Source organism: Morone saxatilis, unplaced genomic scaffold (assembly GCF_004916995.1).
Source record: "Morone saxatilis isolate NCDOM2014 unplaced genomic scaffold, NCSU_SB_2.0 Contig2, whole genome shotgun sequence".
NCBI lineage: Eukaryota > Metazoa > Chordata > Actinopteri > Moronidae > Morone > Morone saxatilis.
In genome coordinates, this window is record NW_023339762.1 from 19,673,375 (window position 1) to 19,686,620 (window position 13,246).

At 41.1% G+C, this 13,246-nt stretch overlaps 2 protein-coding genes across 12 annotated transcripts in view; both read right to left on the reverse strand.

Annotated features, from left to right (window-relative positions):
- endouc (endonuclease, polyU-specific C) overlaps positions 1-1,097 on the reverse strand; it is a 6,523-nt gene extending 5,426 nt beyond the window's left edge. Inside the window, exons 1-5 of the mRNA XM_035665169.1 lie at positions 993-1,097; positions 749-805; positions 555-654; positions 357-468; positions 145-266 (exon numbers count right to left, since the gene is read on the reverse strand). Coding sequence (XP_035521062.1) covers positions 145-266; positions 357-468; positions 555-654; positions 749-805; positions 993-1,003 — 402 coding nt within the window. The 5' untranslated portion in view covers positions 1,004-1,097. The remainder of the gene's footprint in view (positions 1-144; positions 267-356; positions 469-554; positions 655-748; positions 806-992) is intronic.
- A 1,205-nt stretch (positions 1,098-2,302) lies between these two features.
- ppfibp1b (PPFIA binding protein 1b) overlaps positions 2,303-13,246 on the reverse strand; it is a 20,966-nt gene continuing 10,022 nt past the window's right edge. For 2 of the 11 annotated variants that reach the window (XM_035665170.1, XM_035665171.1), the window contains 22 exons: positions 12,583-12,675; positions 11,929-12,021; positions 11,184-11,301; positions 10,958-11,002; positions 9,880-9,941; positions 9,718-9,802; positions 8,764-8,903; positions 8,339-8,436; positions 7,526-7,586; positions 7,237-7,402; positions 6,868-6,900; positions 6,081-6,222; positions 5,802-5,933; positions 5,404-5,554; positions 5,167-5,278; positions 4,965-5,053; positions 4,525-4,647; positions 4,255-4,380; positions 3,941-4,129; positions 3,480-3,644; positions 3,286-3,351; positions 2,303-3,201 (listed from right to left, as the gene is read on the reverse strand). In XM_035665170.1, coding sequence (XP_035521063.1) covers positions 3,118-3,201; positions 3,286-3,351; positions 3,480-3,644; positions 3,941-4,129; positions 4,255-4,380; positions 4,525-4,647; positions 4,965-5,053; positions 5,167-5,278; positions 5,404-5,554; positions 5,802-5,933; positions 6,081-6,222; positions 6,868-6,900; positions 7,237-7,402; positions 7,526-7,586; positions 8,339-8,436; positions 8,764-8,903; positions 9,718-9,802; positions 9,880-9,941; positions 10,958-11,002; positions 11,184-11,301; positions 11,929-12,021; positions 12,583-12,675 — 2,373 coding nt within the window. In that variant the 3' untranslated portion in view covers positions 2,303-3,117. The remainder of the gene's footprint in view (positions 3,202-3,285; positions 3,352-3,479; positions 3,645-3,940; positions 4,130-4,254; positions 4,381-4,524; positions 4,648-4,964; positions 5,054-5,166; positions 5,279-5,403; positions 5,555-5,801; positions 5,934-6,080; positions 6,223-6,867; positions 6,901-7,236; positions 7,403-7,525; positions 7,587-8,338; positions 8,437-8,763; positions 8,904-9,717; positions 9,803-9,879; positions 9,942-10,957; positions 11,003-11,183; positions 11,302-11,928; positions 12,022-12,582; positions 12,676-13,246) is intronic. The other 9 variants (XM_035665174.1, XM_035665172.1, XM_035665176.1 and 6 more) reach the window with 9 other exon arrangements.

Here is a 13,246-nt window from a genome sequence, read left to right on the forward strand (position 1 = left end):
ATATATATATATATACATATATCTTCTTACCCTGACACTGAAAAGAAACAGCTGTAAGAAAGGAGGTGACAAACAATAGAAACTAGTAGAACTGAAGCCTGTGCGGCTTGTTAGGTGCAACTCGTTGTAACATGTCAAATATACCTTCATGACTTCTGTCTCTAAGACGGCATCCAGGAAGAGATTAATCTCTGTGAGCTCCTCTGTTGTGACCTGTTCAGCCACCCCTGTGGACCGCTCATAGTTGTCCAGGAGTTTGGTGAACCCTGCAGACACACATTAAGTTAATTTATTACAGTGAAATCTAGAGAAAAAGAAGAGAACATTTTCTTTCTGTCTGCTGCAGAGACACTTACGGGAGAAAGTGGTTGTGTTCTTCAGTTTGTTCTCATTAACGTTGGAGAACAGAGGCTGTGAAGCGTGATCCTGCACAACATGGCTGCCCTGGTTTACATAACTGGCTCTGCCCTGGACACAGTTCAAACACAAAATATATCTTTGTAAAACCAGAAAACAGAAGATAAGAGCTGTATGAATAGGAATATGCACCGTACCTGAACAGAGATTGTGTAGTCTACCCCAGGTGTCATACGATTCACATCCAGTCTCCACAACTCATTGAAGATATTGGATAGTTCCTGGTTTACAGCTGGTCTGTGACACAAAGTCAGGCAGTAGAAACACAGAAAACTGACAAATATTGGCAAACACAATGACTCTTGATGAATGCTCCCACTGGTTACTGTACCTTGATGCATCCAGTCCACTGACACACACAATAAGGAGGACAAGGACTCCACAGAACCTGTACAACACATTGACATATTTTCTATAACTACAGCAAAAAGTGAAAGAAAACCAAATATTTTCTGACTTCATCTGGTCTATTGTCTAACATTAAAAACACTTCTCGGTAAACAGTCATAAAAGTGTTATAAACTGTAACAAATGAAGCCAAACTGAGTTTTTTGGCCAAAAATAAAAATACACACCCTGCAGCCATGATGCCTTTCTTGTAAGCTTCCTCTCCTTCGGCTCAGACTACAGTGGAGTACTCTACTGTCCTATATGGAGTCTGTTTCAGTCTCCACCCGCACTTCAGATCCTGCAGGACGATGCCTGCTAACTGCGCATGTGCAAATCTGGACAGACTCACTTTGACATCCATGTTTTTAAGTGTACAGCCACCAGATGTCGCTTCATGACGTTTAACCACTTATATAGTATTATATAGTATAAAGTATTAGTTCATTTCTTGTTATTGGCACAATTCAGTAAATAAACAATCTGTTTGTAACACTCCTGGTTTTCCTTTGTCTTTCAGAGAGAGGAGGTGGAGAGACAAGTGTAAAATATTTAATATAAAAGGTAAATATCAACTAATTTAATGTTATTGTCAGAACTTATTAAGTAAATAATAGGTGATGTTAGTTGTCCAACTAAGTAGCTGGATTACCCAATTATACCAGATAAAACAACTGGGTGCAGAGAGGTGATCTCAATAAGTTGGAAACTGAACATTCATCTAATGTTCAAAAGTGTTTTTTCTTTACAGCTGACAAAAAAGGAGAACTTCAAAAGCCCTCAAAAGGGAAACATCTGTACAATGACTGTTGGCAAACAGTGATAAAAATATGCTTTAAATAAAAGTTAACATCTGGTTCGTTTTTAAGGTTTATGTTTCATCTCACTTTGGCAATTTACATCAAAAGAATGACGCAGAATCAAAAGACTATTGTATTTTCTACATACCATTCTACACCTTTTTTATTATACAAACTTCAAACACAAACCTTAAAAACCGTTTGGGTAACTTCAGAATACGTAACAGTCTCTCCTCTCAAACTTAATAGATTTGTTTTATTCTTCTCACTTTAACTGCTGGGCTCCATAAAAGCCCCATTCCCCGTTAATTAAAGGGTCATTTTACAGTCGAGGCACTGACAATACCAGCTCAGTTTCAGTGAAATGCTAGTCGTCTAATTCAGCTTTGAAATCTGAAGTCTTAATTACAATATAATTACCTCCCAGTTGTTTGTTCATTCTTCTGTACTTCCTCATCTGTTACATGTATTTTTTTATTGCAGGTCCCAGATCAAAGTTGAGTTAAACTGACGCCTTTAATTTGTTGCCTGTATGTGTAAACTATTCACAATTAAAGACTCTTTAAACAGCCATGTTTTTAGGAAGCATGTAGTTTACGTTTCATGATTCAGCAGCAAAATCAGCAACTTTCTCAGCTCAACTCTTCCGTCCTCAGTTTGTCACACACTCGACTGAGTCCATGTGAGGAAACAACAAACTGATTTAAATTATTTTATTCATCTTAGAAATGGATAAACGTAAAAAACAACAACATAGTCTATCTTCTAAGGTCGATGGGTTGCATTACAACATTATTCTTATCTCACAAATACGACTTTTTCCAAAAATAACTCTGTGTCAGCCAACATGGTTCCATTAAAAATCAATTTATAGTAAAAATAAAATAAACAAGCTCTTATATTAATGCGTTGAATTTCAATACCATGCAATGATATTCATTAGGCTATGATATGTACTGGTGCAAATGCATGTAGGATATTACTGTCGAGTGAAAAACCTGTAAGATGTTCAGCGTAGGATAAAATATATGACAATTTTAGTTTTGTAGAAAACATAGCAGCTGTTTCGGAGTTATTACTTTACACTAACTTCTAAAAAATGGGACAAATCTTCTCATCTCTTTTTTTCTCCAATATCTCTACAGTCAGAAGGCAATTTAAAAAGATATATATTAAAATCTATATTGGCGTTTTTTAGCGGGTTGACACTTGAAATAACTCCAGAAACCAGCTGGCAGGCAAGCAGTGGTGTTGCCCCAAATGTTCCCTCCGTCATCCGACGACAGTAATGGAGGCAAAGTTCAGGAGTAATAGTGGCTTACTGGACCGTTTGAAACTGCAAATAAGAAGGACACTGTAATACTTTTGGCTCATCTCTGAATGCAACACTAAAAAAAAGAAATGTGGGAGCATTCCTGGGAGTCTGTTGAGACAAGTCTGTGTGCGAGTGGAGAGAGGGGGTTGGCACAGAGTTTCATTCACAGCAGGACCAGGTCTCGTGGCGCTGACAGTCTCATGCGTTGGAGTCATCGTCCGTTACACTGGGGTTCGGTGAATTTGAATTCTCTTTGAAGAATTCGTCATCTTTTAGCATGCTCTGGCAAAAGAAAGACAGGAAAAAAACAAACATTAATTTGAAGCTCCTGAAACAGTCAGGGAAGTACAACCTTTAGACTCTTACCGTCAGGTTTTGAATACCCTCAGAGAAAGCTCCGATCTGTCTCACAGTTCCCTCAGAGTCCTCCATCTGTGAAACAACAAGCTGCTTTTAAACTCAATAAACAGAGACCAAAATGGAGTAAGTGGATTTCAGATATACATGTAATTAGATATATAGTTGTTCATGCGGTTTAGTGATTTGAAGAACCAGCTCACCTGTTCTAGCCTGTCGAGGTCGTCCTCGTAGATTTGGAGCTCGAAGCCTTTCTGGAAGCTTCGTCCCTTTGGCATCTCCACGTCCATCGGACACACGTACTCCTCGCTCTCCTCCTGCTTCTTCTTCCTCAGGCTGCCAAAGTTACCAAATGACAGTTTCCTTGGCTGGTGTGAGCGAGGGGAGAGAAGAGAAAGAAAATACAGCCCATCATTTATCTTTTAACAAACAACTCTTCTTTTCAATAACATAACAGCAAGTTCTTATGGCTTCACAATTGCAGTGCAACGTAAAAGTTCAAGAGTCTACTAATCAAAAATAGTTTGAGCTTGAAAAGTTTGCATAGTTGCGTTTTAGTCTGTTTATTGTTTATTTTATTAGAATTTTCTGTTTATAATTTCCCAAAACCCTTCCATAAAAACACAAACAAACAAAAACGGGGGGGAAGGAACTCAAGCGTTACCTTGACCTTGGTGGTGGCAGTAAGCAGAGTGTAGTCTGGGTTTTCAAGACACTCCTGTTTGAGCTGCTGGGCCTCCGAACCAATGAGCAGGTTGAAATGTGTGGCGAGGTGGCGGCGCAGCAGCGTCTTGTTGGGCGGGATGTTCAGCAGCAACGCCATGGTCTCCACGTTGAACCGCGGCTCCAGAACCTGAAGAGAGAGAGAAAGAGAAAGAGAAAGAGAAAGAGAGAGAGAGAGAGGAGACGTTTTAGGAGTGGATACTTTCAGGAGAGAATCTCTGTTTCCCAGGATGACTGAACCCTGGACTGTCTCACCATCAGGCCTCCGTGCACACCACTGCCTCTCAGGTTGGGAGCGTATTCAGCGAGGTCCACCGATCGCAGCCACTCCATCACCCTGTGGTTGGTCCACTGGGAAATCTCTGCTGGAGAAATATTGTTCTATGGGCACAAAGCACAGAAAGAGGATTAAAAAAAAAAGTATGTGAACATACAGCTGCGCATTACGAGATGAGTGTGTCAGACAGAACAAACTGGCTCAACTCTGTCAAATTGTTTCTCAGGTGAATGTTAAAGTGAATGCACCTCGTCAGACGGCCTGCGACGCAAACAGTTGGGCTCGTAACTGTTGAGTCGGAGCACTTGGATCGCTCTCTTGATACTGAGGTGATGCAGGACACTCCCCACTTTCAGAGAGAGCAGGTCATCCTGAGGGACAAAAGTTGGACATCAGTGACTTAGTGTAAAATGCAAACAATAAACACAAAGTTCAGCTGGAGTTTCGACAAAGTACAGATTATAAAAGAACAGAAAGAAGATGAAGATAACAGTTTGAGCAGAAGCAGACACTGATGAGACTTCAGCACGGCCCCAAATGGAGGGTGAGACGAGGACATCTCTAGTACAGTTCTCTCTCTCTCTCTCTCTCTCTCTCAATAATCCTAATGTGAGATGGCAGTGGACTCGTCAGACCTACTTCTCCGCAGGGTCTGTGGAGGGAGCGCATGTGTCTTGCCAACACTCACCACTGTCATGTAGTGCAGCATGCGACCGTCCACTCTCCCCTCATCAAACTGGGTCTTATACTGAGGCAGACCGATGTCGTCGAGCCATCCTGAGAGGAAAGGGAAAAAAACAAAGTGTCATGAGAAGGAATTCAGTTGACGGTCAGGGAGTAACAACTGGAAAAAGAAGAGGAGGAATCTTAGACTGGCAGCTGGTACTCACTCGTCACCCAGTTGTAGTCCAGCTTTCCTTTATTGTTCTCCTCCTCTGAGCCAAGGGCCTGCAGAGCCAGCTGCAGCTTCTTTCTGTGCAGCGGGTGTTTGATTCCCAGCTCCTAAAGATCCACAAGGAGGATAAGTATAACACACAACATGCCTGAGTTACAGCGTATTAAGTTCAAACACAGGAATAGTCTGCCGGCTTTACTAGAACGCATTAAATTCTTCTGCTTCATCTCACCCTCTCCAGGTCCTGTTGTGAGGCCTGTAGAAGCGTCTGTCCAGAGGAGATCCATACACGAGCCATGTTCACATAAAGACCCAGACCCTGATCCTGTAGCCAGTCGCACACCTGATCCTTTGACCAGCGTGCAAATGGAGCGTCGACATCACTACGAGAAAGAAAGGAGAATAGGAAAGTCAAAACTTTGAAAAGGGAGCACCCCTATAGCTGCATAAACAGGAAACAAATACTATTTGAAATTGTGAGTATAGAACATTAATTTGTTATCCCGACAAAGACTGCTTCTTCAAAAATCATCACACGATGTCAGAATTTCATTGTATGACTTCATTGAGATCCAAAACACGGAAACCTCAACTTCAGTCTCATTATTCAGGCTGAACGCACTGACTTACTTGCTGACTCTTTGCAGGTCACGAGACCAGCCCAGTCTGGGTCCTGCTGTGGCTCGCACTCCACCCCTCTTGAACTCACCCTCTGGTAGGTTGTCATCCAGGTTAAATGTGGTAGACTGGCTCCTTTTTAGCCTTAACAATAGGAAAATACAGCGATAGTGATTAACCATACAGAACGCATACATATTTTATATATTCCACTATATCCGAAACATTTATATCCATATAATCTGTTTAATTACTTAAAGAGTAACATTTTATTTTAAAGTCTCTACTCACTTTCCAAACAGTTTCTTTATTCCTTTGGACTTTTTCTTGCTCTCTGGGGTCGTAGGGAGCGTGTGGGTGCTATCGCTGTTGGCCGAGCTCTGTGGCAGCCCAGCCAGATCCAGATGGTCGGTGCCCTGTCGCTCTGTTTCAGCTGTACAAAGAAATACCGACAGAAAGATCATTCGCATCGTGAGTATCAGCGGGGTAGACGTGTACAGATCGGTCGAGACAAAGCCGCTGCACTGTAGAGACACAGACAACACTCAGACAGACACATGACGTCTCCTAGGCCTAGACAGGCTGGGAGGTCATGGCGGTAAAAGCGATACCGTCTCTAGTATGCATGCATCAGACACGGCTGATGTCTGACTGAGACTGGAATGAAAAGGTCTCATTATATTAGACAAAAAGGAAGTTTATTAGTGGTTTTGTTTTAGATTTTTAGTATCTGAAGATCCAAATGTATAATTTCTGTTTGATAATTTTGGATCTCGACAGATTCGTGTTTGGCGGAAGCAAAAGAGCGTAAAGAAATACATGCAGGGCACACGAGCAAAGTCAACATACACAACAGAGCGGCTGTATGTTGGATGTAAAAACATTTGTGCAACAGTGGGTAGTGACAAGGGTGTGGCTGTTTCAGCGCTGCAGCTACGGAGACGCGAGATGATAAAAACATGTGAGCTGAATGGATGGGTTTAGAGAAGGCGAACAATGACATAAAATACATCGAGTAGTTTCCTTTGTTTTCTTCAGAGAACTACTGCCCGACAATGAGCTGGGGTCTATACTGTACCTAGCATAGGCGCACTCGCACTCCGGCTGCGGTCTTCATGTGTTACAAAGCACACACAACACACGACAGGGTCCAACAGAAAGAGAACAAGACAAAGGGAAGACATTATGATTGAAGTAACAGGATTGGAGAGGTGGAACAAACAGAGACACACACACATACACAGAACGAAGGGCAGAGAAACAGACTTCCAGAATTAAATGGGGACCACAGTTTGTGTGGGCTGCAAATTATGGTTTTAGTCCATATAGGATATTCCATGGGTGTGGCTTGGGAAAATAAAGAGTTGTCCATGGTGGGGAAAAATCTCACTCTCACTCACTGAGTCAGTTTGTGAAGCAGCTGCTGCATCAGGTGGTTCGCTCTTACCGAGGTTGGGGGTACTGGCTGTCTTCTTGCCCCCACGGATCTTGAAGAAGCCCTTTCCAAAAGATGAACGAGCCTTTCTCGAGCCAAAGCTGTCGTCCTCCGTGGTGGCAGGTAAGGTGGCAGAGGGACTCTTGGGCGGCTTTTCACTGACTGCTTCACTTGTATTCTGAGAGAGCAAAATTATATTCATACATACATGTGGCCTACAAATACTGCTCACGTAAAATATGCTGAACTTGTAGCCAAATATTGTAACTTTTTTCCGCCACTAAAAACGTGTAACATTTACCTTTTCGTTGTTGCTCCTGTCCAGCTGGTCCTGGCTGCCAGTCTTCGTGGTATACTGGCTGCTGAAACGATAAACCACAACGATGCACAGTTCACTCGTGACAGTGAGGGGCTACAGGATATGAACTGCTGTTACACACATCCTCATGTGTAACTTAAAGAAGGCGACTGAGACATTTCTTCACTCTGACTGCAGCAAATGGACAAAACAGAATATAGTGCTGCTCTGTTCTCAGCACTCCTTACACAGAAGTGAGCATTATCTTAACATCAGTGTTACAATATTTACTATTAGGTATGCACGTATAACATATATTCAAAACAATACAGAATAAAGGTGAAACCTGTTAGTTCTCTTATGTCAAAACAGTGGAACAAGATCGAACTGTAATTTAAGAATTTAAGACCTCACGTAGGTCTGATTCTGTTCAAATGTATTATTTTGAAACTAAATTAAACGGAGAGCAGAAAAAAGTAAAAGGTCAGTCTTGCACACTACTGAGCGTTACACTGATGAAGAGATAGCACTGTATTCATGTTAGGAATGGAGAGTGACAGGAAGCAATGAGAGAGACACGACGATCATGTGATGTAACACCACATGTTACTTGACCCGACTAAAGAAATACGTGAATAAGACAGTCAGTGTCCTCACCTATACTGAAAACAAAGCTGCATAAAACCAGATGATAAAACCTGCAACATATTCATTAATGGAAAGAAGTAGTGGCACCAAACTGAAGTAAAAAAAAAACCAAAAACATTGTTTATTATCATGAATACACGTGAAAGAGAAAGTCCCTTCATATTTTACCTTTCTAACTCTGTCGGTGGAGACTCTGATACTCGTTCTGGGTCTGAAGGGCTGGGTGTAGGTGAATGCTCTTCACCAAGTCCATTGAGGCTCTCCAACTACAGATCCCAATGAGAAAAAGAAGACAGAAAACGCCGTGTTTAAAAGTCTTAAAACGTTAACTTGCATCTTCTCCTCGGGCCGTGAAAACACAGCGGTCTAATTCTGCACACTTTGAGAACTGACAGGAGACCTTATTCAGTTAATTGGGTGTCGAAACTTCAGCACTCATTTCACAAGTGTTACATTTATGCCAGCTATTAGTGTTTCACTGAGCATTTTAGAGTTAGAGTTAATGAGATCTGAAGTAGCTTGAGGAAAAATATGAATATATTTTTTTAATTTCCCCCATTAACGACTGTCAGATTGATTTTTAGATGCCCGACCTCATCCGGACTCTTCCTTCTCAGTTGTTCAATATCAGTCAGTTCTTGATTTTGTGACTCCACAGACACGGAGTTGATTGAGAAGAACGCGCTGGATCCATCACCCTGATGCTCGAAATGCTCGTTATCTTTGGTTTTCTCTGTAATAGAAAATAAATAAGATACAAGTGAGAAAGACCGTTTTACTTGGCATTGAGCAACACATACGAAAGCTTTCAGCAACAGTACCAAACGTTTGTATATCACCTCTAGACATATCTTATAACGGTAAGTTTCTATCACTGAGGGAACTGACGACTGCTGACTGAGTGACATATTTTATGAATATTCTACCTTATATACAAAACTGTACAATGAACCCAAATAGTGAACTCAGTAACTGCAGGAAGTTTGTGTAAAATTAGAGATTTGGATGCATTCTGAACAGATTTTTTCCTGTTTAGGGAACTTTTTTTTTAACAATCAAACATATTTACTATTTCTTTTTTGACAAATTCAGTGTTTTTTTTTTTTGTCCCTTGTTTTCTTGTTATTTTATTTTACATTTACATTTCTTCACAGAAGTGAACCAAATTATAAGATACATACAGGTGCATTTCCAGACTAGCTGGGGTGGCACAAGTAGGGCTCTGACTTATGCAGAGGTGGCGCGTCTCAGCTTTCCAGTCATTCCCGATTTATGCAATCCAATACTGTTCAGTGTGCAGAAACATCCAAATACAATACTCACTGCACAACCTCTGCAAGGTGATTTTCATATAGCACGGTTGCCTAGAAAATCTAAATAAAACCGATGATGTGCTGTAAAAATGACTGGCAGTCATTTAAAGTGTACACAATATGAAGTTAAAGGACTAAACCATAGCTGTATTAGTTTGAAAGCAAACTTCATTTAGTACTTCTTTATCTGTGAGATTAAATCAATATTATTCACTAACAGAAGAGTTATCGAACCTTTCTTGCCTTGCACTGACATCACCATGTCTTGAACTTTCTTGTACCGCAGCAGCGACTGCTTCAGTTCCTCAATCTTACGATCCTGCAAAAGGAAAAGACAATTAAAACCAAAGTAAGGAAACATTTTCAGAAGGAGGAACCGAACTTGGTCAAATGTACCTTCTCTTCATTGGCTGCCATCAACGATTCAACTGCCTTTTTCATTCTCTGCACTTCCACGTCTAGTGAGGAAAGAAAAATGATTATAGACATATACGTATACGTGGGGTTGGAGAACAGGCCTGAACACACAGACTGCAACGGGAATATTTAATACATTCAGACCATACAGGCTGCAACATTACTGACTGTCCAGTAACATCACAGCCACAGTCTTTGCTTTTTTTAGCCGTCTTTCAAATTGATACACCTCGTCTTGTGTGAACAGGTGTTACATATTTCACTTTGGTAGAACATTTTCACTTTTGAACGCACACTCTGCTACACGGCTCTGTGAGCAGTCAACAACGACAGTAACAGTCCTCGTGATCCTCAGGTTTATTATCTCAGAGTAACTAAAGTAACAAGAAACTAAAACATTCGAGTCAGTGCTTTTTAACTTAACCAATAAATCATATTAATCATTTTAAAATGAATATAGAAGTAGTTATCTAAACTACAGCACTGTATGTGCAGAGTCATGATGAGGGAGTACTGAACGAAAAATGAATTTGTTCTACGTAAGTGAAAGATCACCGATGGATGAAGGCACAGACACAAAGACAGCACTCACAACAGAGATATTGTAACAACACTGAACATGACAACATCGCAGGTTAGCAGGGCACACACTGGTCGTCGGTGTGAGCAGGGGAAGGTTTAGAGGAGAGACACTGAGGGGTACAGGAGGTGATTATTGTTGGAGGACATGAGGCAGGAGAATGAGAGAGCAGCCTGAACGGTTATGACAAACAATTCATTCCTCATTCCTGCTGAAAACACAAAGCAGACATTCCTTGCTGCTGTTCCAGGTTGGACGTTACAAACACTTTGGTTCTCTGCAGTTCAAAGTCCTCGAAGGTTGACAACGGTGGAGTGGATTGGTGACGTGGTGCTCTGTGGTCAGGGTATTAGCGCTCCAATGGGTTATAATGGACAAGCAGAGTTCAGATGGCTCATGCTCGTTCATGCAAACAGGGGTTGAGATGGGTGCAGTAATAAGTGCAATAATATACAAAAGCATAAAAACCCCCCTTACGTTTTTCTTTCAGCCTCTTTCTAAGAGTTTCATCTGGATGAGAGACTAAACAGGACAAAGAATTATGAAACAGAAACTGGTTGGTTGCAGATTCTGACTTCTTGTGAAAACTAAGCCTAGTGCTTCGCTAATTAAACAGATATTACCACTCCATCATACGAGATAAAGTTTAAACATCATGCATGCTCATCTTCAGTAAGGCTTGTGATTCAACTGGCTTTCCCACCTCTCTCTGCGGGATCTGCACTGCTCGAGGCGATGGCTTTGAAGCCTGTCTCATCCTGTAGTCTCCTCATCTCTCCGTCTTTGCCCTCCAGCTGCCTCCTCAGTATGGCTAGTTCCTCCTGTCCAACAGAGGACAACAGTGAGAATACTTCCTCCACACAGAAGACACAACCTCCCCACCCGACTCCACACTACAAACAAACCACAACACAAAAAGGTTCACAGAGGCTGACGAGGCATTCAGGCACGCAGGACACACCTGCTCTGAAGGTTAACGTGAGGTGTGCGGGGAGCACTGAGGTACAGGAGCCGTTATTAAAAACATGTTTTAGTGACCACAAAAGGAAACAAGAATGGAGACGGACAAATTGTACAGGCGTTTTAATAAAGATGATCAGAAAAAAGGAAATCAGTGGGAAAAGTGTAAAGAGGGATAAAGAAAGACAAACAGAACTCTTGACAAAAACCCCAAATTAAAGCATACCTGTGGTTTTAAAAACTGGTGCAGACTTAAGGAAGTGGTATTTCTTTCTTTTTTCATTTTACTATACTGCACAGTTCAGTAAATTCATGATTTCATTGTTTGCAAAATGACATCACTTTGCCTAAAATGGTCAAAGACAGAATTGGCAAACCAGTTTTAATGATATTTTCCTTTAAAAATAAAAACAGAAGAGGAGCCAAAGGGAGAGGTCAAAAACCATAATCATACAGCAAGCAGAACAGTCATCCTGAGAAAAGCCAACCTTCACAGCCTGGAGTTTGTGCTCCTTCCTCTGTTTCTCAAACTGCATCTGGCCCATTTTGATTTTCAGGCTAGAAAGCTTGGCCATTACCGACTAGCAGTAGAGAGACAAACCGAGGAAGAGAGAGAGAATAGAGATGCAAGAAGTAAAAGATAAAAGAAGTCAAGAAGGTGGAACACCCAAGACTCTAACCATGATATTTATTTAATATAAAAACACATAAAATAGACAAAGTTTCAAAGAGGAGTTTTACTCTCTCTGAGTAGCAACTGCAAAGGTGAATCCCTTCGTACACATAGATCATCCAACACCCTCACGTCCAATGAATAGGGGCTCCTCAAGATCAGAGTCGTAACAATCCTACATAACTAAATTCAGAAGCTTAAAAACAGCCACCAGAATCTTTTAAATCATGAATAAAATGAATAAATCACACCAGGAGCTGTTTACAGAAGCAGAAGGAAAGTCTAACCTGAAAGAAGGTGGCATGTTCTGCTAAACTACCGCTAACTCAGTTAATAAAAATAATAATAAAAAGGGTTCAGCTAGAGGACACAGCTTCTGAAGATACATAAAGGAAAGAATAAAATGTTAGTCATGAATAGTTTGTCATATAAACACCGAGCGTGTGCAAACTTTCCCGTGACGACCCACCTTTGTAGATTTAAGTTTCTTTTCGTACTGTAGTTTTTCACTCTCCAGGTCTGTCAGTCTGTACCGCAGTTCATTAATTTCAAGAATCAAATCCTAAAAAGACACATCGCAGAATTAAAACAGCATTCAAACAGTTACTTATTTTTTTGTTACACTTCTAGCTGTGGTATTTGAACCTAAAGTTTATTTTCCATTAACCAATCAAACATGATTTAACTCAAACAGTAAACACACTCTATAAAACTCTAAATACGTTTGAAAGGACTGAATTCCTCGGAGAGTCGGTGCTTCAGAGCAGCGGCAGTGAAAAAAACAAGAGGAAGTTGCTTGTAGAAGAGATGTGATTTATGTGCAGTGAGGCGGAACATGGACAGCGGCTTTTTTGTTCCAGTGGGGTGGAAGAGATGGCCGCGCTGCTGCAACAACAACATGACGTGTTTGAAAGCTTTCCAAGTATTCTGCATGGTTCATCTGGGAGCAGAAATCTCCCCATCTATAGTAAACATGATGTCCAACAATGACTGACACCTTAAAGAAGCATTTCACCCGTGGAAACATTCATCTTTATTGAAAGTGGGTTATATATGTAGTCGAAATGTAACATACATTTTGAATTTGGTGCCTATTTGACCGAGAAAACAGTGTTTGTAGTCTCACCCCCTCT